The sequence below is a fragment of the Hippocampus zosterae genome, chromosome 6 (genome assembly GCF_025434085.1).
Source record: "Hippocampus zosterae strain Florida chromosome 6, ASM2543408v3, whole genome shotgun sequence".
In the NCBI taxonomy this organism is placed as follows: domain Eukaryota; kingdom Metazoa; phylum Chordata; class Actinopteri; order Syngnathiformes; family Syngnathidae; genus Hippocampus; species Hippocampus zosterae.
The window spans coordinates 8,373,919-8,398,661 of record NC_067456.1 but is presented as its reverse complement, the minus strand read 5'-3'; the positions used below and the strand labels follow the sequence as shown (position 1 = coordinate 8,398,661).

The 24,743-nt window shown below is 43.3% G+C and overlaps 1 protein-coding gene across 3 annotated transcripts in view; it reads right to left on the bottom strand.

The window, feature by feature from the left end:
- The window catches only part of rasgrf2b (Ras protein-specific guanine nucleotide-releasing factor 2b), a 38,356-nt gene that overhangs the window by 2,761 nt on the left and 10,852 nt on the right, over nt 1-24,743 (bottom strand). Inside the window, exons 2-27 of one of the 3 annotated variants that reach the window (XM_052068818.1) lie at nt 21,663-21,769; nt 20,628-20,775; nt 17,725-17,814; nt 17,503-17,639; nt 16,439-16,555; nt 16,247-16,326; nt 15,108-15,301; nt 14,765-14,874; nt 14,541-14,659; nt 13,323-13,483; nt 13,177-13,243; nt 12,243-12,379; nt 11,868-11,950; nt 10,123-10,326; nt 8,706-8,798; nt 6,957-7,414; nt 5,281-5,406; nt 4,442-4,531; nt 3,915-4,021; nt 3,126-3,238; nt 2,834-2,894; nt 1,941-2,044; nt 1,250-1,334; nt 505-702; nt 273-352; nt 69-186 (exon numbers count right to left, since the gene is read on the bottom strand). In XM_052068818.1, coding sequence (XP_051924778.1) covers nt 69-186; nt 273-352; nt 505-702; nt 1,250-1,334; nt 1,941-2,044; nt 2,834-2,894; nt 3,126-3,238; nt 3,915-4,021; nt 4,442-4,531; nt 5,281-5,406; nt 6,957-7,414; nt 8,706-8,798; nt 10,123-10,326; nt 11,868-11,950; nt 12,243-12,379; nt 13,177-13,243; nt 13,323-13,483; nt 14,541-14,659; nt 14,765-14,874; nt 15,108-15,301; nt 16,247-16,326; nt 16,439-16,555; nt 17,503-17,639; nt 17,725-17,814; nt 20,628-20,775; nt 21,663-21,769 — 3,387 coding nt within the window. Of the gene's footprint in view, nt 1-68; nt 187-272; nt 353-504; nt 703-1,249; nt 1,335-1,940; nt 2,045-2,833; nt 2,895-3,125; nt 3,239-3,914; nt 4,022-4,441; nt 4,532-5,280; nt 5,407-6,956; nt 7,415-8,705; nt 8,799-10,122; nt 10,372-11,867; nt 11,951-12,242; nt 12,380-13,176; nt 13,244-13,322; nt 13,484-14,540; nt 14,660-14,764; nt 14,875-15,107; nt 15,302-16,246; nt 16,327-16,438; nt 16,556-17,502; nt 17,640-17,724; nt 17,815-20,627; nt 20,776-21,662; nt 21,770-24,743 lie in introns of all 3 variants that reach the window. The other 2 variants (XM_052068817.1, XM_052068819.1) reach the window with 2 other exon arrangements.

Genomic DNA, 24,743 nt, shown 5'->3' with positions numbered 1-24,743 from the left:
AAATTGCTGTCAGGTGATTGGATGAAGAGGTCGCATTCCACCTTTCGACGGGCATAAATGTACTGTACCATTCTCATTTTGGAAAAGTTGACAAGACCCTCCTCTGTGAAGTTGGGCGTTCCCTCCTCAATGAAGGCCAAGTCTGTCAGATACATTCCCAAGTAGGGCACACACGGAGGGTTGCAGCTGAGGGGACAAACAAAAGTGGTCAGCATGAGGCGTGCAATGACTGAAAATTGGTACAGTGAGATGAAGATTTCAAGACGGCTCACTTTTTCAAGGTCTCCCTCAGATTTTTAAACCTTCCCTCCGAGGACACCGTTTTCTGCAGTTTATCCATCAGTGCTCTAGTCTGTGCGGCAGAAAATGAAGTCAGTCACGACCAAGATGCACATCTGGTTAGACAAGAAAAATGGACGATTCATTTCACAAGGCAAGGGTTACCCCCCCCCCCCCCCCCCCCCCAATGAGCTCCTCTGTCAACATCGCTGGTGTGACGAGCACCTGCTTGCTGATTTTCGCCCAGGTCTTTTTCAGGCGATAGATGGCGCTGCGATTGAGCGCCGACGTGATCTCCAGGACGCCGTTGTAGTTGTTGAGGCAGCGGCAGATGTCGGCCACGGCCACCCACTTCTCTATTGAGCTGGCCCTGGAGCCCACATCGGTGTGGGTCATGATCTGTGACGCCACAAGGTTACTCATCTGCAAACACAAGTTTAAAAAAAATAAAAGAAATTTAATGCATGCAGTCTACAGTAAAGGTTGAAAATATATGGTGCGTGGGCCACTTACGGCCCATTTGATTCATCAACCCGGCCCACAGTGCGTTGATATTGTCATAAGTCAAAATGTGTTTCATTCATTTAACATATTGTTTCCAAATATTGGTAAATTACTTTTGTTTCCATTTGTATTTTAGGTTTTCTTTATTCATGTATCACACTAAATAGTTGGTAAATGATTGTTAGTAATAACAAAGACCAAATGTACATATACATTGGGCATTTTTTCTTCATTTTGTTAAATTATTGCTTGATAAATTCAAATTGAACTAACTATAATGACAAATGATTATATTTATTCGACAATTATAATGGCAATGAATTCTTCTTAAGCCCGGTTTTTACAGTGTACGAATAACCTGGCTGCTGGGTACGTTTAAAACATCAAATGCAGCCCTTGAGATATTGACTAATGTTTTGGCCACAGCTCCTGTATAGGAGAGTAAAAAGTTTTGAACGACACTCACATCATTGAAGTGTTGACTTGTTTTCATGATGTATGGGGTCCTCTCTGTCTTGTCAAACTTCATCCAGCCTTGGCCCAGGAACTCTCTGAGGGAGGGAGGATGCCGATCGTACAAAGGAATCACCCAAAAGTAACATAATGATTGTGTCTTATCTGACAAAGACACGAAGGAGCCTGGAACACGCATTACAGCCATTAACTTAAAAATACCGTATTTTCTGCACTATAAGGCACACCTAAAAGCATATTCCATTTTCTCAATCGACGACAGTGCGCCCTATAATCCGATGCCCCTTATACAGGGTGTTGTTTCCCTGTTAGTGTTCCTATGCCATCTAGTGGTGATTATCAGCAGGTTTGTACCGATTGTAACCTAAAAGGGCTTGACTGACAGTAATTGACAAGCACTCAAACAGACAACTACTGTTGCATAGGGTAGTGTGCCCTATATATGAAAACACTTTTAAAATAGGCCAGTCATTGAAGGTGCGGCTTATAATCCGTAGCGCCTATAGTGCAGAAAAGATGGTACTTTGACTTATTTATATAGCACTTTCCTAAAACTGTCACAAAGATGGCTTTGAAAATCCATTATAGCACGGATGCAAACGACCGGGGGAACAATGCACCATACATCCAATCCAACTGTTTAGACTTCAATGTCTAGACATCAGCATGGGGAGATGACTGACTCGTAAGGGATGCTCCTGAAGACGATGTGATCCAGCAGCGTGATCTGCTCAGCCAGCTCCATAGCGGACAGAGACTCGAAACACTCCGCCTTGGGACAGTCTGCCTGAACCCACACACATACGAATATGCGTGTGAATTTGCACAAATATGACATGGACAAGCAGGAGAACATTGCCGGAGTAAACAAATGAAAAGTAGATAATGTGGCGCCTTCAGATATGAGTGATCCATCTGAAGAATTTTGCTGTCTTACCGTACTTAATTTTGCTTTCACTTGCGAGCAAAAATCTGAGATACGGCGGCTGTACGGTGGCAAAAAAAAAAAAAAAAAGCCCACAAAAAAAACCCCGAATGTCTAACTACAAATACGCAGAGGCTCATTCTTGGGTATCTAATAACACACTTGATGATTAAGAATAGTTTTTATGGTCATTGTCTGGAGGAAGTGCCGATGTGTGTCCTGGAGCGTGTGTGCATGTGTGTGTGTGTGTGTGTGTGTGTGTGTGTGTGTGTGTGAGTGAGTGCGCACTTCCCAGCCATTACTTGATGAGGACAACTAAGGGTCCCACTATTCTGGGGGCTGGGTTAGAGAGTAACCAGGGAAATTAAAGTTGTACTAGTGCACACCGCGAATATCGATATTTAAGTGCAGCGGGGAGGCCCTTTTCGGAAAAGAAAGAGTCCTCGTAAAACACACATGTTCAAAACAAAATGAAGACAAGCTCAGTCTCAGTGGGATGGTGGAACTGAAAGATTTGTTGTCAACTGCGACCCACTCAAGTAGGGGAACGGTTAAATGAGTGTCGAATGTTATTTAATCCTGCAGGGCCACATCATGTGTTGACCAAAGAGAGTTTATGTTCTGTGTGTGTGTGTGTGTGTGTTTTGTCACCATCTGTAAGATGTCTTCTATCCTCAGCTGGGCGTCATCCTGCTCGTCTTGAGAGAGGGCACTAAAAGGAACAAACAAACTAAGTGATGTTTTTTGAGAAGTAACATTTTATTGACATGTACTGCGACAATTAATCACGCTCACTTCTGATGGACACTGTCAGCGGGAAATACATATTTACAACGCATGATATAAAAGGCAATGCATCACATGGAATATTTCACATTCCTACCTGTGTTGTGAATAAAACGACAGGCAGAATGTGTGTTTGTGTGTGTGTGTGTGTGTGTACCTGAGTATGTTGGCAGTGGCCTTCCTCTCCTGAGGCAGAAGGTCCGGGTCTCGGAGGACTTCCTCCAGGAGGCAGATGACTGACATCTTCAGTTCTCCGTTCATTTCAAAGTCCTCATTGCACAAATCCAACAACAACAAAAAATGAACTCAGTCCATTCAAATCACGTGTCAATTTTCACAAAAAGGCTGATTTTGTAGGATTCAAATTCAGTCATATTTACTTTGATTCAAAAAGCTAGAATCCATATATCAATACCATTAGCTTTGGTGGTTTTTAGATTTAATTTATTCAGTGCCCCTTGCCATTTTTTTGAAGCCTCTGATGATTAATTTTCTCATCTGGTCCCACCCCCCTTGTGATTGATTATCAGTCACCACTGTGAAATTGTTTACGTCTGCTAACCTTCCACTCTTCCCGAACCATTTCCCCTCTTTCCTTCTCAGCCATCACGCCTTCCCAAAGGTCACTTCTAACAAGCTCCTTAGCCCTTTTTTCTAACACGTACATTTGCGTGCGCACGTGTGTCGGTAATAGGAGGCCTAACCAAGTGTTTAATATGATCGAAGAAAAGCCACGGAAGCGGATCGATGCAGTTGAACGGGGGCGCACGTCCACAAAGAGAAGTGCGTTATTCATGACACTGACCCAACTGACTGTATAGTAGATGCGAGGTTGCCGCAAGAACTTATTGTGCAAGGATGGGGGGCAGAAGAGATAAATGCAGCGGCATTAAATATAGTGCGACTTGAGTCAAGTGATGTTATACAAACATACGCACACACACACCTGTGAGTGCTTGGAGACCCAGTGCCGCAGCACGTTTAAAACTCTGTTGGTTGCAGCCCGTCGGATGATGAACTCTTTATCGCAAGTTCTTTCGGGGTTGTTGAACGCTGTACAAGAAAAAAAAAAAAAGATCATCTTCATCATCAACATCATCGTGTCGATTTTATTTAAGGGGCAGTGCGCAGTTCATGGCTTTTCATAGGAAATATTTACATTTACATTCACATCAGTGGCGTGCGGTGAGGTTCATGGTTGGTGAGGCTGTGACTCCTTTAGTGTCACATTTACAAATATATAAGGCAAAAAATGGTCGCTTATTCAATTGGCTAATCATTATATTTGCGACATGCAGATATACGGCAAGCAGCACGAGCCAGTTGCGCATATCAACCCAGTTTGTGATGATTGCGCAATGCAATGCGCATTCAGAGGTGAGGCTGTGCCTCACCTGCCTCCCCTGACCGGACGTCCCTGTTTCACATCCCTTTGTTAGCCTGCTGCCGCTGGCGTGTGTGTGCGCGCGCTACCTGGGGGTGTGCCATGCCCCGCTGCTGCGGTGGCGATGGCAAAAGCTGAGGCGGGAGAAACTGCGCAGCGGGAGTTCTCCCCCGACTGGACTGCAGGGACAAAACATGAGCATTAAAACAATGATAAGTGGCGAATAAAATGTTTGACATCTGGCCATCGTGTAAATAATTTAAGGTTAGTAAGACAGAAAATCGAGTTTGTGTAATTTGGGGAATTTTGGAATTGAAATGTGGGTATTTTTTTTGTGGTGGGGTGGGGGCGGTATGACTGCTCAGCTTTCAAGAATCAAGATTTCTTTGTCAATAATAAAATACTGGAATAAAACAATGCTGCGTTAACGACGATACATATTAATGAAGTGCTGAAGAATGTTTCAAACCTGGCAGGATAGGAAAATCAGTGGACTCAATAATTATTAATTTAATTATAATAATAATTCGGGCAACAAGAACATTTTTTTTGTGCAAAAAAAATTGTTGAAGTACAGCTTTTTACATTAGTATTTTTCAAATATGTTTAAAATAATCATGTATACTTCTGACAATGACCAGTAAAGTTTACTTTTCTGACCTTAATATTTATAAAAACCCTTCTCAACTGATTACGCCACATGGTAAACGTTGTATAGTGAGGCACGTTCCGAAATATGGTTCTATGCTCTATCAAGGGCATCGCATTCTGAATGATCCATATAGGACATAATTTGTAGAAAATCTCGTTTCTTTAACCAAGATACTTTTGAATTATGTTCCCTATCATTGAATAATGGAACAGCTTATCATGCCATCAGGTTACAGGGTGCATGAAAGGGTTAAAGCGCAAAAATGTCAAATCTGACCTCCCGGTGGCCTGAAGCGGAGGTGTCGCGGTGTGGACGGCGAGCGACACGGGGACATGTCTCCTGCTTCGCTGCCTTGGGGAGACTCGGGAATGATTTTCTCCAGGGAGACCGACTCCAGGACGGCTACAACAGACAACGGCGATGATGACGAACATTGTTGTTGTTCTTTTGGGGGGCATACCTAATATACTATATGTCTCGTCTCAATAAAAGGCTCACAGGTGGACAGGAATAGTGAAAAGTGAGGAACTGACACCCATTCTCTCATGTGTCGTCACCCATGCACACGCCTGGTCGCACACATAGTGGGTGCGTGGCGCATTCACGCTTAATGGAAGGATGTCCAGAAACGTCGGCTCTTCGGTGTCACACGCGTAGACATTTAGCGCCGCAATTATGGGAAGCCGACGAGTGAAACCTCAGAGGTCTCCTTTGGTGGGCTTCATGCGCAAATGGAAGGAGATAATGATGCCACAGCAGCCGGCCGGCCTTTACCCTTTTTGATTAATACGCAAATAAAGTTTGACAAAGTGGAACGTGGAGTGGGCACTTGGTACAGTGCAGACCAAGGCCAAGGCAAAAATGCTAAAAACAGCCCGATCAAAAATAAGACAAATAGGTGTCAAACAGGGACGAACACAGGGTTTAGGTGGACATGGGGAATTCCGGAAAAATATGTTAATTTTCCCGAATGGCCACTGTATTTCCGGCTCTGCACTGGCCAGCGAGCAGCCGTGAAGAACCACTGAAGAATTTTTGGGGCTAACCTCCCCAACCCCCCCCCCCTTCCGAAGTGCATTTTATTGGCCATCAATTAGCAGATTTTCGGTCCTTATCACTCGCAAAAAATGAGTGATGACTTTACACTTGAAGTAACGCCTGAATTTTTTTTCCACCAATGAAATTGAAGAAAAAAAAGGCTAAAATGGTGAACACGAATAACAAATCCTAAAAGCATCGAGTTCTTTGTTTTGACCCCCTGTGCTGTTGCTCTGCAAACATTTTTGGAAAATGGTTGAGTAGTTTTGCATATTCTTGCTCCCACAGACATAACTTAATCGGACCGAACCGTTTTCACATTTTCGATTTCAATTTTCAGACTTGCTTGCATTTTAGTTCTCGCGTGACTAAAAGAGCAAAGAAAAAGGAATCCTGCAAACACCAAGAAATTACAGTGCGTTAAATTTGTGTGTTGTTTGCAGGTTACAATGCGACCGACATGAGATTACGTTAAAGTTAAATATTTAATTCTGGGATCTTGGGGGCCGATTTATTGATCTCTGATTTCAATCACTCCAACAAATTGTTGCAATATTGAAGAGGTTTTGCGCTTTTGGTGTCGGTGAGGTAATTTTCACCATGGAAATTTTGAAGCTCAAAATGAACATTTGAAGTGATAAAATTGTGTCAATGGAAGAAAAACAAATATTGACTTTACAAAAAATCCACTGCTCAGATAATTTAGGGGAAGCCAGCCACGTTTTTTTCCCCCCACCAATTTTGTTTAATTCAAAATTAAACAAAAATTAATGTGTGTGGTAATCGGATGTGGCTTCAAATCTTGAAAAACTTTGTGTTTAAAACATGAGACAGCTCAAAGCAACACCAGAGATTTGACACTGACCGCTGGAATGCACCCCCCCACCCCCCCGCTGCAAGGAAGGATTGCTGACCTCTGCGTATGCTCCGTCTTAGTTTGCCGCAAAAAGGGTCAATCTTGGGCACGTCTTCCCCCTCCGTGCTCAGGCTTGGAGTCTGCTCGGGAGACGAGGGAATGGGAGGCACTTGGTCTTGTAGTGGAAAAGTGCAGGAAGGAGGAGGAGGAGGAGGCGGGGAGGAGGTGGTCGGCGTCGGGGTCTGCGGGGTGTGGACCGACGTGGGGCTACCGGCGGCCGACTGGGACGTGTTGTGGTTCAGGCCGGAGAGAGGACCGCTTAGGTCCAGCCCGCCCACCCTGCCGCTGACGGGCGAGTGCAGGGAGAGCTTCCGGGCGGGGACAGGCGAGGAAGTGCGCGGGGAGATGGAGAGAGGAGGGGGAGAAGAGAACTTGCGGCAGAGACGAGGAGATTTGTCATTCATGTGCTCGCCGCTTCGGTTGTTCTGGTTCGTGGCGAAGAACAACTCCAAGGACCTGAAAGAGGACATTTAGTCCGAGCTTACAAAACCGCTGGGACACAAGGGAAGTCATAATATTCAAAGCACAATTAATACCAAAAGCCAGAAAACAGCTGAGCCGAATTTTAAGTCACCACTGTTTTCAAAAGTGGATGGACAATCCACTTTGGACAAAATGGACAAAAGTATTGGGACGACTGGTCATTGCATCTACAGAATGCGGAATATTATGGAGTCACAGCGTTGTGTGTGTTAAAGGCTTTCACATCGCTGGGGAGGTTTGTGGGAATTGTGCTGTCATCCGGAGAAGAATATTTGTGAGGTCGCAGGTGGTGGTCTCATTTCAGACTAATTTTGATGAGTTGTGTGTTTGTGTGAGGGGGTAGGTGAAGTGTTCTAAAGCAGGCCATGGCAAAGTAAGCCCCCTGTACTGTACTTCAAGTAATTATTTAAAAATCTTCTTTTATTATGGAAATTAACTTTTTAGAAATGTGTGGTTATTTATTCACAAGCTCATCTGTCGTTTCTTTTTTGGATTTAAATTAAATGTGGTCCTTGAGAAATCTCTGATTAATTACTGAGCAATATATTGTAGATAAATCCTTCTCCTACAGTATTTTCATTAGTTTATTGAATGATTATGCATTACATTACATTTACATTAATTACATCAGTTAAAAAGTATATATATATATATATATTTGGAATATAATTAAATGTATTAGTTTATTATACCTTATCAATCGGTTATTAATAGGTGTGCCATCATACTTTTGTCCGTATGCTGCGTTTACACTTATATTGAATGAATATTCTGAGTCCAGATGCTTTTTGTCTTTGCTCAACAACATCATATTATTTTGGCGGTGGGGGGGGGGTGTTACAGTGTAAATGTTCTTCCATTTAAAGAAAAAAAAAAACCTGAACGACCACCTAACTGGATCGTCTTTCGAAAACCTTGATCATGAATCAAAACAATTGCACCGGACGCAGCCGTAGTCAACGTTAAACACAAGCATTGAGGAAAAAGGAGCAGAAATTGTACGGCAAGATTGGGAAATGAAAGGAAAAAGAAGGTTATTGCAGGCAGCAAGGAGGAGACTGTAGTGAACCATTCCGGATGCTAGGATGTTTTCAAAGCGAGAACAGGACATGCCCCGCCGAACAGAGATCCACCTCCGATGTCCAATCCTCCCCAAAAAAACAACAGTGGAGAGTCATGCATCGGGTGGGCGAAAGGAAAAGAGGAGGACAATCAGAGCATGTAGGGAGGAGACAAAAAGACAAAGAAGAGGAAGTAGGATTACTTGGACGGATCCAGGGCTATCTTCTTGATCTTCAGACCGTAGTCGGGACAGACGGATGAGATGGACAGACGGTCAAATGAGTGGTACTGCGCCCTGCAGTTTGGACGCGGCGTGGCGGACACGCGGCCGGCGAGGACAAGGAAACGTCAGTTGGATGGAAGGTGGGTGTGGGGAAAACGAGCACTGTTGTTGTGTTGTAATTGCCAACGTGTTGAAAGCACAGAAAAACGGTGGTCAGATGAGGTCGTTTGTTCACAAGGACGAAATGAAAAGTTATGGACAGCTTGTGGAGCCAAACGATGATTGTTTGGGTTTACGTCTCCCGCACGATACTCAAACCGCTTTCATTCGTATCGTCCACACTCATTTTTTTCTGCTATCATGCATGAAAATGACACACTCACACACTACTGTAAAAATGGCATGCGCACTACTGAAAACGCTCATAATACTGACATTATTAATGCTCACACTTCAAACTGAACTGCTTTCACACGGTGTCACAACCACTTCTGAATTCTTTGCACTCTCACACACACACACGACTAAAATGCCATCACACACTACTGAAATAAACAAACCCTCAAGAAAAACTCTAACTCGCACCACTGAAACACTCTCATGCACATGAATCAAAGCCTGTTACGCACACTACACCTCACACTATGGATTTATCCTTGCATGCACGACTAAAATGGTCTCACAAACCAAAACACTGTAGAAACAACCGCCCACATTCTAAAATTGTCTCACTGATACGCTCTCATGTGCAAGACCAAAAGTCTTGCATACACACTACTGAAACACTCTCACACATGACTTACTAAATTGTCTTTTCTTTTGCATACATGATGAAAAAACTGTCTCACATACTACTGAAACACACTCACACACACCACTGAAAGGCTCTCACGTGGCGATAGAATTATTGACGTACAGTTTTGGAATACGCACTGCTGAAATGCTCTCATATGCATGACGAAAACTCTCCCATTTAAACGAAAGAAACACTTTCATCACAAACACTTTGACACACTACCAAAATGCTCTCACAGGACTTTGTCTGTAATTCATCTATTTATTATTGTAAGCATTAGGGAACCAATAAAAGCTATCGATATTATTCATCCCATCTTTACCAAACTAATCAGCTAATTAATCGGTTATCACTTTACACTATTACACTTTCCTCCTGGCTCGCCGCTATTGTCCCATCTTATTTCTACACAGCATAAAGCATGCAACTCCAGCAACATTAATCGATGCGGAAAAAGAAATCCCCTGCGAAGTTTTGAGGCGGAGATTCCGCTTTGACTGTTTTTTTTTTTGTAAACGACTAATCGGAGTTACTCAATGCATCGAGTTGCATGGCTTGTGCGTTTTTGGGGGTTTTTTTTGCGCGTGTGCGGTCGGTGACCTGATGGGAATGGAGGAGAAGGGCTTCTTGTAGATGTCGGCCAATTTGTCCATGACCACGCTGGCGGCGGTGAAGATCCTGTACGTGTGCAGGAAGGTGTTGAGGAAGTCAATGGAGAGGAAGCGCAGGTCGGTCAGCCTCTCCAGCAGACGCTCCATGCTGGCGTAGCGGATCTGCGGGACCTTGCAGGAGTTGAGCGTCTTGCTGAAGCAAATGTCAACATCATCTTTATGGAGACGCACATCGGATCTGATGAGGTACACACGTACACACACAACACACGAGCATGGGTGACTGCTGCTGCAAAGCATGGGAAGAGCTGAATTAAAAATGGATTTGAATTAAATATTATACACTGAAACCTCTAAAGTTAATGTACAAGTCAGAATGTGAGCAACACACAAGTTCAAATTTCCCTATCAAGGGACTGACGGGAGGAGATATTATGCGAGACTTTAGCTCATCAAGCGACAAATAATTAATTCTGAGAATGTCCTTCATTACAACAATCAAATTAAAATACAATTTAATTTTTCTTATTAGTTGTGGTCCACCTAAATTTATTCATTCATTCATTCATCTTCCGAGCCGCTTGATCCTCACTAGGGTCGCGGGGGGTGCTGGAGCCTATCCCAGCTGTCTTCGAGCAGTAGGCGGGGGACACCCTGAATCGGTTGCCAGCCAATCGCAGGGCACACAGAAACGAACAACCATTCACACTCACACTCACACCTAGGGACAATTTAGAGTGTTCAATCAGCCTGCCACGCATTCTGAATGTGGGAGGAAACCGGAGCACCCGGAGAAAACCCACACAGGCCCGGGGAGAACATGCAAACTCCACACAGGGAGGCCGGAGCTGGAATCGAACACGGTATCTCTGCACTGTGAAGCCGACGTGCTAACCACTGTACTACCGGGCTGCCCCCACCTAAATTTTGTTAAAATCAAAATGTGAGGTAATATTTTTTTGTCGAAATATTAACAATGCTTAATTTGATTTTACACCCACACAAACTTAATGCTGAAATGAAAATACAATGGTTTAATGTCTAAATACTAACAATGGTTGACTTATTGTTATGCCTGTGTAAGAATTAACAACAGGGAAATAAAAATACATTTCGTCTTCAAATGAAAAGGAGTTTGCTTATTTTTACACTTACATAACAATTAACAACATTGAAATTTACATGCGATTATTTTGTTTTAATATTAAAAGTGATTGACTGAGTTTTACATTTTAATCATCATTGCCATTATTAAGCACCTTTGTAAATTTGTTTCAAAAGCTGCTATACAAATAAAGTTACGGTATAAATGTCTAATTATATATCATGATAATAATTATGTTTTATGTTGTAACACCAACCTATTTTTACACTCAAAATATTGCCTGTCCACGTAACAAAAGATTTATGACGGGGCCGGTTTGACCATGGATTAATTCTCAATCCGTAATTTTCAATGGGGACTATTGTTGCAAAATCCACACAAATTGTCCTGGAATGGATTGTGTTCGACCTTGGAGGTTCCACTGTATTGCAAAAAAAGAATGAAAATCAAATCGGATCAAAGTTCCGAAACCAAAATAATCAAGAAAGGAAACATAATATATTAAAAAATAATAATAATAATAAAATTGTTTGTCAGAATCAACACGTTTAAAACATCATCACCCACATGTGCTTGATGTTTTGCAGCATGCGCATGAAGAGATGGCCACCTCCTCTTCACACACTTACTTGATCATGTGAGGCACGGTGACTTTGGAATTCTCCTCAAAGACGCTGGTCATCAGGCCATTGCAGCGGATGTTGTCTATACACTGACAAGACGCAAAAAGGGGGAGACAAAGAAAGAATTTTGGGAGAGGCCGAATCAGTGAGTGGGGAAAAAAAACAAACAAACAAAAACTCGTCTTCTCGAATGAATTGTTACACCCTTACATGGGGCTTGTGTGTGTTTGTGAAGGCGCCGAGAAGAACTCACCTCCCGGGAGCTGCACCCACGTCTGTGTTTACGTATCACTAAGCCTCGACAAAGCCCAGCGGGGACGCGCTCTCACTATATGGAGGTTCTTGTTATTCTCTGTGAGTTCTCTCTCTTGTGTGTATCACCTGGCTAATATCGCTGGTCCACGCCGCCTTCTCCTGCCGCGAGGGCGCCAGCAACACCACAGTGAACGAAGCCGAGTCAGCCGGCTCCACCACCAGCTTGAAGTCCAGCTGACCAAACACCTGTCCTCCAGCTTTAGCTGAAAAATCAAGAAGCATGCAAGGGGTGTTCATGAAATTTAAAGCTACTCCAAACAACCCGGGGGGGAAGAAAAAATTTGAAAGCAATTTACACTAGGGCTGAATCGAATAAAACTGTGCTATTTGGACCACACCTCTATTCTTTATTTTCTTGCATTATGTTTTATCTTTTGTTGCAATTATTCTGTATTCAATTGTATTTATTTATTTATCTAACCAATCAATCAATTAATTAATTAGTTAATTAATTACTCAAGCAATTATTTATTTATCTAGTTATTTATTTGTTTGTTTGTTTGTTACTTCTTTTGTGTGTTGTGTTTTACACACGTCTCCACTGGAGTCGATGCTTTCAATCAAATTGTACATGTATAGCATAGTACCGGTACCTCAATTCAAGAATCAACAGGCAGAAATAATGTTGAGTCCACTCAAAATACCCGTTCTCAAGTAGCTGTTTGTGCTGTTGGTTCCAGAATCGATCATAATTTAGCAAAGTGCCACACAAGCGCTGCCCCACCAAAGAAAATTGACGTTTGCTTAGCGTACACTTCAAAAGCAGAGATCTACCTTTTTCGACTTAGGCGTTCCTCATGTACACCTCACTCAAAGCGTGGATATTATGTATTCTTTTACATCCTCACAATGTGTCAAATTAATGAACCGTTAATGTCAAAAGATCTTAACCTGTCCTTTAAAAGAGAGCTGCTGATATTTAAAGAGAACTCATTAAGGGTCACTAATCAGCTGACAGCCAAGTAACCTGCACTATTAGTGACAGAGGATACATTCTTACATTCTTCATCCCCGGCGTCTGTCTCCTCGATGAGAGTGCAGTCAATGAGGGATAAGACGCCGCCTTGCTGCAAGCAAAAACTGCGGTCAAACATGAGCGAGTGAAAATTGCAAAAAAGTACTTGAAGAAAGCGGTGCTGGCGTCACCTTGAGGAGGTGCAGTTTCCCGCCGGAGCTGCGCGTGCAGACGAGGAAGTGTTTAGTGAACAGGAAGCATTGCCTCTCCCCTTCCTTCTTCAAGGAGAGCGAGCCCAGGCGCACCTTGCTGAGCTTGCCTCGCTCGACCGATGGCAGTTGGATAAGAGATCCTGAAGACAGGGTAATTATTTCAAGAGACTTGAGATTCATTTATACTGGATGGTTCAAGTGACTCATTTCGTTCATTGAAGACTTTAAAATGTCCATGGGTGTCTATATGAGTCTAAATTGCTGTTTCTCAACTATTTCGAATGTACAGTGGAACCTTGATGGAATGAATCCCGATTCAAAGGACAGAAAATGTGGTGCAGTACCTTCCAAAGTCTGTTAATTCGAGCACTGACCGCATGTGGCCGCAATTCTCCATGGGGTTCTATGTTGTGTTGGTCAATTGTCATATATAAGCAAACTGATGGGAGAAAAAGCAGCCCAGGTGGTAGCCATTTTGGTAGGGGCGACCTTCCCATCGACAGCATGTTAGGTAGTGGGGGCAAGTGTCCTATCAAAGGTCATGTAGAGTCGTGAGTGACATTAGCTTAGCATCACACAGCTCAAAAGGACCTAACTGTGTTATTATCCATCCATACATCCATTTTCTGATCCGCTTTATCCTCACAAGTTTCGCGGGGCGTGCGGGAGCCTATCGCAGCCGTCTTCGGGCAGTAGGCGGGCGACACCATGAACCGGTTGCCAGGCAATCTCAGGGCACACAGAGACGAACAACCAGCCGCACTCACACTCACACATAGGGACAATTTTGAGTGTTCAATCAACCTGTCATGCATGTTTTTGGAATGTGGGAGCAAACCAGAGTACCCGGAGAAAACCCACACAGGCAAACTCCACACAGGGAGGCCGGAGCTGGAATTGAACCCGGTATCTCTGCGCTGTGAGGTCGATGCGCTAACCCCTGGCTCACCGGGCCACCCCTGTATAATAACATTAATAGTAATAAATTATAACTAATTAATAACTAAATAACTAATTAATAATAGTAATAATAACATTATTATTATTATAAAACAAGAATTTTGCCCTGTATAGGATGTTTTTAGGCCCAATTTGTCCATTCAAAGAAGGTTCCATTCTGCATTTTTTTTTTTTTTTTTTTGCCCAAGGCATGTGTGACTGAAATGTGGACATGGCACTGAAGTGATGAAGACTCACCCTGCCTGACGAAGGTTTGGCTGGTGTCCAGCAGGATGTCACAACCCTCCACGATCATCCTCTCGATGGCCAGATTCTTACGAATATTTTCAGTGTCGCTCACTTCGTCATGCATGACTCTGACCCGCACACACACACACGCAAACACAAGCACACGCATCACTTGACAGTGTAAACAACGCCGAGTATGGCATAGATGTTCATGACAAAAACTAAATCGTTACCTGGACAGTTCCTCCAGTTTGGACTTTGCAAACTCGAGGCTTTTGCGCTCCACATGTTCATGAGGCGTGTGTGCCAATAACTCGTGCAGAGTGATGATGTAGCGAGGGATCTTATACAGGAAAGAACCAGAAGATAATTTCGAACAAATGTTCTTTTGTAATTCATTCAAAGTAATGAATTATAATATTGTTAAAAAGTTCATTCATTCCAATAGTCTTGGCTGTTTTCATTTCTGTGACGGGACAAAAAATTATCGACGAGATACGTATTTTAAAACCAGAATAATATGAATGTTTTCTGCAGGAGTTGTCATGACAACAGGCCGTCTGTGTGTGGAGCGACCTGGAACATGGGGTAGGTGAGGAAGGTCTCGAGCATCCTCCCCTCGCAGGCGGCGTTGGTTTCGTACTGTTTGAGCAGCTTGTCGAAGTCTCTGTTCTGCTTACAGTTGGCCAGAACCTGCAGGCTGTACTGATGGTTCCTCACAAACTCCTGATAGATGTTCAGCATGGGCAGCAGGATGTCAAAAAGGTCGGCTGGAAACCACGTAGACAATCAGCTTGACACTACCACACACGACTAGCAATTCATTCGACTCACATGCTGGATCCTGAAATGTCAAGTATGGTAATGCTATTTTCAAGTCAAGTCAAGTCAACAGTATTTATAGAGCACTTTCAAACAGCCATCGCTGCATACAAAGTGCTGTACATGGAGCGATTTAACATACACAGACAGTAAGACGAATCGGTAATAAAGGCGGTAGAAAGCACCAGGCAGTAAAATCAAGAACAAATCATCAGAACAAGTCATGCTGAGTCGAACGCCAAAGAATACAAGTGAGTTTTGAGGAGGGCTTTAGAGATGGGCAGCGAGGATTTTCAAATTTTTTTTTTGCGCATGTTCATGAATTTGCAATGAATGAATAAAATTCTTTCAATTATTTCATTTATGACTACCGATAATCTGTTTTTCAAAAATGCTGAAATATCTCATGCACACTTTCTTTGCCATTGTACTGAAGGCGCTGCATCCACCCACATTTTTAAATCAAAGGCAGGTTTTTCCGATTTAAATTGGCAAGACTGGGAAGAAAATAATCGATTTCCGAACCATGTGTCAACGGGACGTGGCTTAACATTGAACGTTTAAACCAGTCGTGCCTTCTCTTCTTTTGATCAATTTGTCTCAAGCCATTTGCTGCTGTTTACTGTGTGCCGGCAGTTTCCTTGATGATGTCGATCTGAGCCCGGTTTTCGGAGGTGAAACTGCGGGGACGTCTTGTGGCCTTGCTGCTTATTGTCTGTCGGCACAGTGATTGTGCGTGTGTCCGTGCGTGTGTATGTGCGAATCTACGGCTAATATTTGAATAAGACAATCTACATGTGGAGAAGATGTGAAAAACCAATGCATCCTGCTGTGTATGTGTGTGTGTGTGTGTGTTTGTGTTTGTGCGTGTGTGATGTCAGGCGAAAGCTTACCCAGCACCAGAGTGGGCCAGTTAGCGATCCTGGCCTTTAAGCCTTGGTGGAAAATCTCATGCAGGAACATGATGGTCTCACTGTAATGCAACACAGCGTCGGTTCACGTTGCCATTTGAACAGCTCGCTCTGCATAATTAACACGTCTGGCGCTTGATTCGAGGCGAAATCTGTCCGCCGGTCAGCGCGCACCTGTTGAGGAATATGCTGCTGACGTCGTCGTGATTAATGGGGGGCTTCTTGGAGCTGGCGGCCATCCTCAGAGGTCTGAGGAAGCAGTTGACCAGGATGTAGAGCTGGTGGACGTACCTGCCGTCATGCGAAGAGACACAGGGGAAAAGACGGCGTAAATCATCGGGCAAAAAGGCACAGAAAAGCAAGTACGGGCACGCTCGAAAATGAACACATTGCCCTTCAGCGGTTAAATCCGAGTCGCATGATTGATGGATGCCTCGATGTGAACTAGTGTCTCCCTACGCCGTAGCTTTGCTCAGTTTTCAGCTTTTTTGTTCGTGGATTTTTGGAAAAATGTGTGTGGATGCAAGCTGCTTCCAAAAAATTCTCATTCATTCATTCATTCATTCATCTTCCTAACCGCTTGATCCTCACTAGGGTCGCGGGGGGTGCCGGAGCCTATCCCAGCTGTCTGCGGGCAGTAGGCGGGGGACACCCTGAATCGGTTGCCAGCCAATCGCAGGGCACACAGAGACGAACAACCATTCGCACTCACACTCACACCTAGGGACAATTTTAGAGCGTTCAATCAGCCTGCCATGCATGTTTTTGGAATGTGGGAGGAAACCGGAGCACCCGGAGAAAACCCATGCAGGCCCGGGGAGAACATGAAAACTCCACACAAAGAGGCCGTAGCTGGAATTGAACCCAGTACCTCTGCACTGTGAAGCCGACGTGCTAACCACTGCTAACCCATATTTCAAAAACATGCATCGTGGGTAAATTGAACACTCTAAATTGTCCCCAGGAGTAACTGTGAGTGTGAATGTTTGTGTATGTGTGCCCTGCGATTGGCTGGCAACCAGTTCAGGGAGTACCTACTGCCCAAAGACAGTTGAGGAAGAGGACGAAGAAGAAGAGGACGTCCCTTCAGTGAGACCTTATTATATTGTTACTGTATGTTATGATTGTGAGATCAAAGACCGGTATTTCGGAAAATCCAGTGCGCTGTAAAATGCTTCCTAGCTCAATTAGCTCATAGGTGGAATGGTGCATGAGCATTTCAACATCTGGAGACATACTCCGTCTCTGCTTCCACCATGTTAAAGACAATCTGGTTCCGCTTCCTCATGCTTTCGGCGTGAGGAGAGCAGATGTAGTCCTGCACGATGATCTTCCACTTCCTGCGACACAGCCAGCCCCGCATGAAGCTCTGCACCTAAATTTAGACGAGCATAAGTAACGTGGGGCAGCTACAACGATAAAGACGACGAGTACGACCACTTGCGGTAGGGAACACGAACCTTCTTGATCTTTTTGATGTCCGGATCTTCTGTTTCATGGTTGACGTGATAAGGCCTCATACGCTCCTTGGTTTTGTTCAGAGCAATGATCTGCACACATAAATTGTGTCATAGGAATAAAATGTCAATTGACACGAAATCAATAATGACTGCTTTGAGTTAAATAAAATAATAATCTGGGTGTGTGGGAGGCGCTGGGAATCTCAGGCCCTGGGACAAATTTGCCTGTTCTCCGAATGATATCTGTGAGGCAGAATACTGACTGCCTCACCTCACACATTTGTATCTGTGGTTTCATGCAATCGCCAAAACTAAACATGGAACATAGAAATGTTAAACACAATAGACTGACGATGGAAAGTGCAGAGTGCATAATACAAGTGCCTGATTATTTATTCAACATTTTGCTTATAATGACTTTTTTCCTGGTGCCGGTTAGGCTCCACCTCCCCTGACTCTCCTGATCTCACGCCCCTGAATCACACAAAACAGCTGCATCCTAAATGACTTTACAAATACAATTAGTTTGGCCGGACACGTAAACACACACAAAATTTTTGTAATGCACAGGTTGCTAAACTGAAGTTGTGCTGACACACCAATTGCCACACAGAAAAAGTTTTTTTTTTGTTCAAACACAGCTCCATCTAGTAGAGCTCATGGGAAACTGACACACGACAAACTAAATAAATAAAGGAACTCTCGCGTGTCTTTGAATAAATGCCACATCAATCAAAACCGAATACTATTATTTCTTGTGTGGCCATTGAATGTGTTCATAGTAGCAGCAAAATGTAAAAGGCTTTTAAAGACAGCTCCTTTATGAGTGTTACATTAAGTCCATTCAAAGGAGTAACATTTAAAAATGTGACATTTCCTGGCAGAGGGCAAGAAAACCACCGTCTGTCATTCCAAGTTTGAAACCCCAAATCTTGCAATGAAACGAGAGGAAGAAATTTCGCCTGGCATTTGGAAATAATTCCTTTCTTTTTTCTTTCTTTTTTTTTGAAAGGCAAGCAGAGCTACTAAAAGCTTTTTTTTCACTCCTTGGCAGCACCTGCTTCTATGTGTAACATTATCATAGTTGTTTTTTTGCCTTGCAGCCTTTTTGCATGAAACTGAACTCGATACACTCAAAATATGACACACTCGCAGCAGCAGCATCATGCAAATGCTTGCAAAGATGAGGCTGCCAACTGTTGATAGTTACAGTGGCTAGCTGGTTTAATTATTCATAAACACTGAGCACCCCACACACATACACACACAGATGCACACACACACACACACACACAAGTGTTTTTAATGAGACGGATCGCCGGCTGCACACTGGCTCTCAGCTGAAAATGTTTTTTCACGTGCGGCCCCATTACCCAAGCAGATGTTCCCTCATAATAATTTTTAAAACATCTTACGTTAGCATTTTGATTATCTGCACGGCGCGAAAACAATACAGATGAATTCTTTATAAGAGCAATTAGTGAGACACAATACGACACAAGGCGGTGGAGGTGTGATTTATGGAGATCAGAGCTGCTGGTCCCCTTGGGGCTAATTGCTGCTTAGCCCACAAATTCCACATACACCAAGCACTCGCATGTCGGCAGCCGTTCTACATAGCACCTCTGCGCTTTGTTAAAACACACAATATGCAATCAAGGAGTAAGAAATCGTGGCGATGTTCCATAAGGGGCAAATTAGGTATATTTTTAGCAATGAATAGTTTTGAAATGGAGTTAACTAATTTTGGGGGCCATGGGCGGTGGGGCTTGGTGTCAGAATATCTGAACGAAAAGCAGGCAGGCACACAAAGAACATGCAAATTTCACATACTGGCCTGATCTGAGATTCGAATCTAGAGCCTCTTGATTGTGAGGCAGAATTGGGAACCATTAACCACTGCCACACCGTGCTAACCCTGATACGTTTTTGGAGTCATTTACGTGTGTCCTGTTTTCTGCCCACCTTTCCTGTCGTTTCTCTGTTGGGTGCAACAGTGGAGCCCTCTGCCTAACAGTGCCAACGAAAACCGCAACTGAATGAAACCCATGAATTCTGCCCGGCACCGAGTCGCGGCAGTTTTATCAGAGCTGTCTTTTTAGCATTCAAAAAATCCATTCATTCACAAGAATGACGCCACACACTCATCAACTGGTAACTCGAGGAGTAATCATCGCTATGGATTTTTCTTTTACTATGAGCCGATAATTATCTGCATTTGGGTGTTTATGTGAGTGGAATCAATCAAGAAAACAACAATGCAAAGGTCATTAAAGCTTGAACGAGCGTGTCTGCAAGCATGTGTTTGCGTATGTGTATGCTTGCGTGCGGTGCGTGTGTTCTACAACTGCAATACAGGAGGGACAGGGAGTGTTCGATAAGTAGAACAGTTGCTCGTCAGATGCTTCTAAAAAAAAAAAACAAAAACGTGATGGCCCGTCGTTATTCTCCTCCTACGCCGCGGAGCGCCGATCTTCTCCTTCCACACAACAGACATGCACGCGCACGCACACGCGCAACGCTTTTCAACCTCCAGGGAAATGAAGTGCATATTGCAGAGGTAAACATGTGCTTTTTTATGGCAGTGGGTCTCTCATCAAAAAGACAGAAGTACATACGGCGGGTGATGTACACGGTGATTTTTTGTGTGTGGCATGAGGCTGAATCCAGCATTCACTGCAAATACGATAAATACAATAAGATAAATTATTTTGAAAAAAAAACATTTAAACCTTGCAGCATAATTTCTTGCACTGCCCGTCTTTAACCCTTTCATGTACAACCACAAAAATATTAAATGAAACATTATTACCTCCGTAAAACCAAAACAGCTCTTGTGTTGGAGCGCAATGAACTCCACAGGTGTACCTAATCAAGTGTCTCTTGTGCGTGTTACTCGATACCTCCGCCTTCAGCCTCTCGATCTCTGTGTCCTGGTCCTCCAGTTGTGTGCGCAACTGATTGGCCGCCACTTTTTCTGTCTCCACGATCTGCACCAGGTGGATGTACTTTTGCATCAGCACTTCTCGCTCGATGATGATGTCGGAGTAACTGAAAGGGAGGGCGTAAAAGGTATGATGTTGAAGAAACGTCAGATTGTGCAGCAATATGGGAAAATGTGAATGAATGCTATATTGAACAAGCAATAACATTTCAGAAGATACTGTATCCAGTATTGCCAATTCGGTCTCCTAACACCATAAAAATGCTAAGCTTGTATTTCCTTAATGCAGCACAGTATTTGGTTTTAAAAATACAGTGAATGAACCAAAATTGTATTTTTCAAAAAACTTTTTTTTTTGGTGTCTTTTATCACGCTGATTGTTTTGCATCATCCGCGCACTGATGCCCCAAAATGTTGATGTTTCATTTGTATTTATTGAGAGACAGAAATGGGGTCCATTTTTTGAAAACGCGAGCAGGGGATATTGCTAAATTTTGTAAAATCAGTTTAATTCAAGGCCTAAGAATTTGCTAAGAATTAATTCAAGTCCTAAGAATTAGCTTGCTAGCTAGCTTGCAAGATAGCTACCTAGCTAGCTTGCGAGATAGATAGATAGATAGATAGATAGATAGATAGATAGATAGATAGATAGATAGATAGATAGATAGATAGATAGATAGATAGATAGATAGATAGATAGATAGATAGATAGATAGATAGATAGATAGATAGATAGATAGATAGATAGATAGATAGATAGATAGATAGATAGATAGATAGATAGATAGATAGATAGATAGATAGATAGATAGATAGATAGATAGATAGATAGATAGATAGATAGATAGATAGATAGATAGATAGATAGATAGATAGATAGATAGATAGATAGATAGATAGATAGATAGAAACCCACAAATTTATATCAGTGTGAAGCTTGGCGGGATGGACTTGTGAAATCCATGAGTAAGCTAGTTGCTGTGTCATTGTGTACCTGGCCTGCTGAATGGCCTCCACCCATTGGTCGCACTCGACCTCCTCCTCCGCTCGCAGCTCCAGAGGCTTCTGTCCATCATGGCCGAAGACCACGAGGAAGTAGTGCTGCAGGTGAAAATGAAAGAGAAAGATGGGCTTGTCAAAAACGAGAGCGGAGAATGCACTCCTCCATTGCAGACATATGGAGCCATTTCTTTTTGCCATGGTCTGTTTAACACTCTTTCACAGCTCAGATTCATTCAATATAAAAAAGGGCGTAGAGGCCTCAACACACATATAAGATGACGAAACATTCACCATCATGGTGCATTTCAACATTTAGATGTGCAGTTTTAACGCTGTTCACCAATAGGTAGCAGAAAACACTTAGTAGCCTGTTCCTCCTCATTAGAGAAGAAGAATATTATTGTTGCTGTCATCTGTGATTGATTTTGTGGCACTTTAGAGTCACTCAAGTTCATGGAAACTCTTTCAACACTGAGACAAAGGGAGGATTTAGCAGAATGAACCCGTGTGTTCCTGTTTCACACACAACTCACTGTCAAGGATTCATGTTAACAACACACAGCAGTTAATTATGATACACATTCAATGAACGGGTAACATAAAACATATCCAAACGGCAATAATGAACGACTTGGCAAGTACAAATGTGCACAAATCAAATTTATTTTTCCATCACATGAACCATTCGACAATCCATTGAAAGCGCAGAAAGTCAGTCAACTTCAAAATAAATGTTTCAAAACCTTTTCCACTTTTCGCAGTTTTAACAAACAAACAGACAAAAAACCAAAACAAAACGAAGTGGGGTAAACTTCTCTGACTCGTTACGCTTTCTACTTTGCGGGTCTTAAAATGTGTACGGCATACACAGACACGCCAACACAAGCATTCACCGAGAGAACAGAACATACAGTCGTACTGTGTGTAGTGATAGAAGCTTTTATTCAAATGGCCATGTCCTGGGGCACTGGGTTAGCACAAGAGCTTCTATTCTTAGCCAGGCAAAACACACACACACCACACACACACACACACACACACACACACACACACACACACACACACACACACACACACACACACACACACACAAGACTTAGAGTGCCGAGTGGACTTTTGCTCTTGTTCTCTTCTCTTCCCTTCCTCTCTCTATGCTCTTCACCTCTCATCCCACTCTACCTCCTCTCCAAACCCACTACCCCTCCACCCCCCCCCCCAACCCCCCACCCCCCCGCGCACCCTACTACCCCCGCCCACCATCTCGGCATCCCTTCATGCTTTCATCCCTTGAAGTCTCAGTGAGGATTCAATGAAGCACACAAAGTGCAGAGGAGGCATAGACATTTGCCCCCCAGGTGGATGGACAGGCTCCAGTGCTATCGAGATGGGCTGGAGTCACCGAGGTTATTGGGACAGAATCAGCACTATTTCCTTCCTCATAGCCAGGATTTTTTTCCTGACCATTTCTATTGTTTTGAAAGCACCTGTCACTTTGGTTCTCTGACTATCGGGGCATAATTACATCAACGCTAATCTGTGCTGTAACAGCCTTTGACAGAAAGGAACCGAGGGATTTGGAGATGGAGTGAAGAAAGAGCTATTATGTAAGATTGCTTTAGCATGTGCATGTTTCTAAATTGTGTCCAACAGAGTAGCGTCTCAATGACAACGCCACATCGGACTCTTCTGCCCGGGTTTTGCGCTTCCACTGTGGGCCGCGATGCCTCTTTGTGTTTGAAACTTCTCTTGATCGATCTCTCAAGTTCAAGAACAAAGAAGGAAAGAGAAGCTGGTGTGTTATAACAGAGGAAGGGAAATGATGTAAACATTATAAAAGTCACTGGAACATGACATGTGGATATGGAGGATTTGATACTGCCTGTGAAACGGCATGTTCGTACATGAAAAAAGTAGAGCTGAGCGATTTTGAAAAATAATCTGCTTGCGATTTTTTTTCCCACACTCACTGTCATGATTGCACTTTAATATGCGGTTATTTTTTCAAGGTCCTCTTCCCTTGCGTTTTTTGGGCGGATAGCGATCTCCAATTGCCCACGTTACATGCATGGCCAACAACATCATCCGCAAGGGGAACTCTTGCAGTTTACCTGCCAATTTGATGCATGGATCCCAGTGAGTCTATTTCTGCTTCCGCAATGTCAAGCACCGCTATTTTATTCCCACACAAGCATACATTGGCGTAAACGTCCCGCAACGCCCGCTTCTACCTGTGCAAAGTCCACCCATGTGTCCTGTTCGACTGCGCTTTATTTTAGACTTGCTCTCGGCACAAAAATAGGACCCTTTGACTTAAGAGTCATTTAAGCATTCACAACATCACAAAATTCGACCAAACCAGGGTGGTGTAAACATAAATTTACAAAGATTACAACAGTAGTTGATGATTGTGGTTGTAGTTTGCTCTGCATCATGCTGACAGCAATTTGTAACATTTTGACTCTCATTAGCTACATATACTTTAAATATGACTCTCTCTCTTTCTTTCTCTGGGTCTCTCTCTCGCTCTCTCTCACGCACAGACACACACACACACACGCACACACACACACACACACACACACACACACACACACACGCACGCGCGCACACACACACAGTCATTTCAGAATCACTCACATGTTCACTCTCCCTTCAAATCGGCTCCAATGTACCCTCCTAATCCCTGAGGGCTTCCACTGTACTGTAAGAAATTCCATTTAGACAAATAAAGACACGGGGCGAACGCTTCTAGAAACAAAGAAGCCCTAGGAACAATTTGAAACCTTCCACTCACCTGAATCCAAATCAAGAGGAGCCGCTCTTAAGGAACAGGAGGGAAATGAATCCTGCACAATGAGGGGTGGCAAATTGTAATATTCCCCAGCAATTGTGCATGGGTGGTTAAAGTCTGACAAGCTCACACACAAAATGAATAGGAAGCATGGAAAAATGGAACTGTGGTGATGAATTCATTAGGGCAAATGGAAACTGAGGGGATCCTGCAATATTCATCTTTACTACTGTCACTCAATTGTAACGGTGAATTCCTTGTCCTTTATTCAGCATCACATGC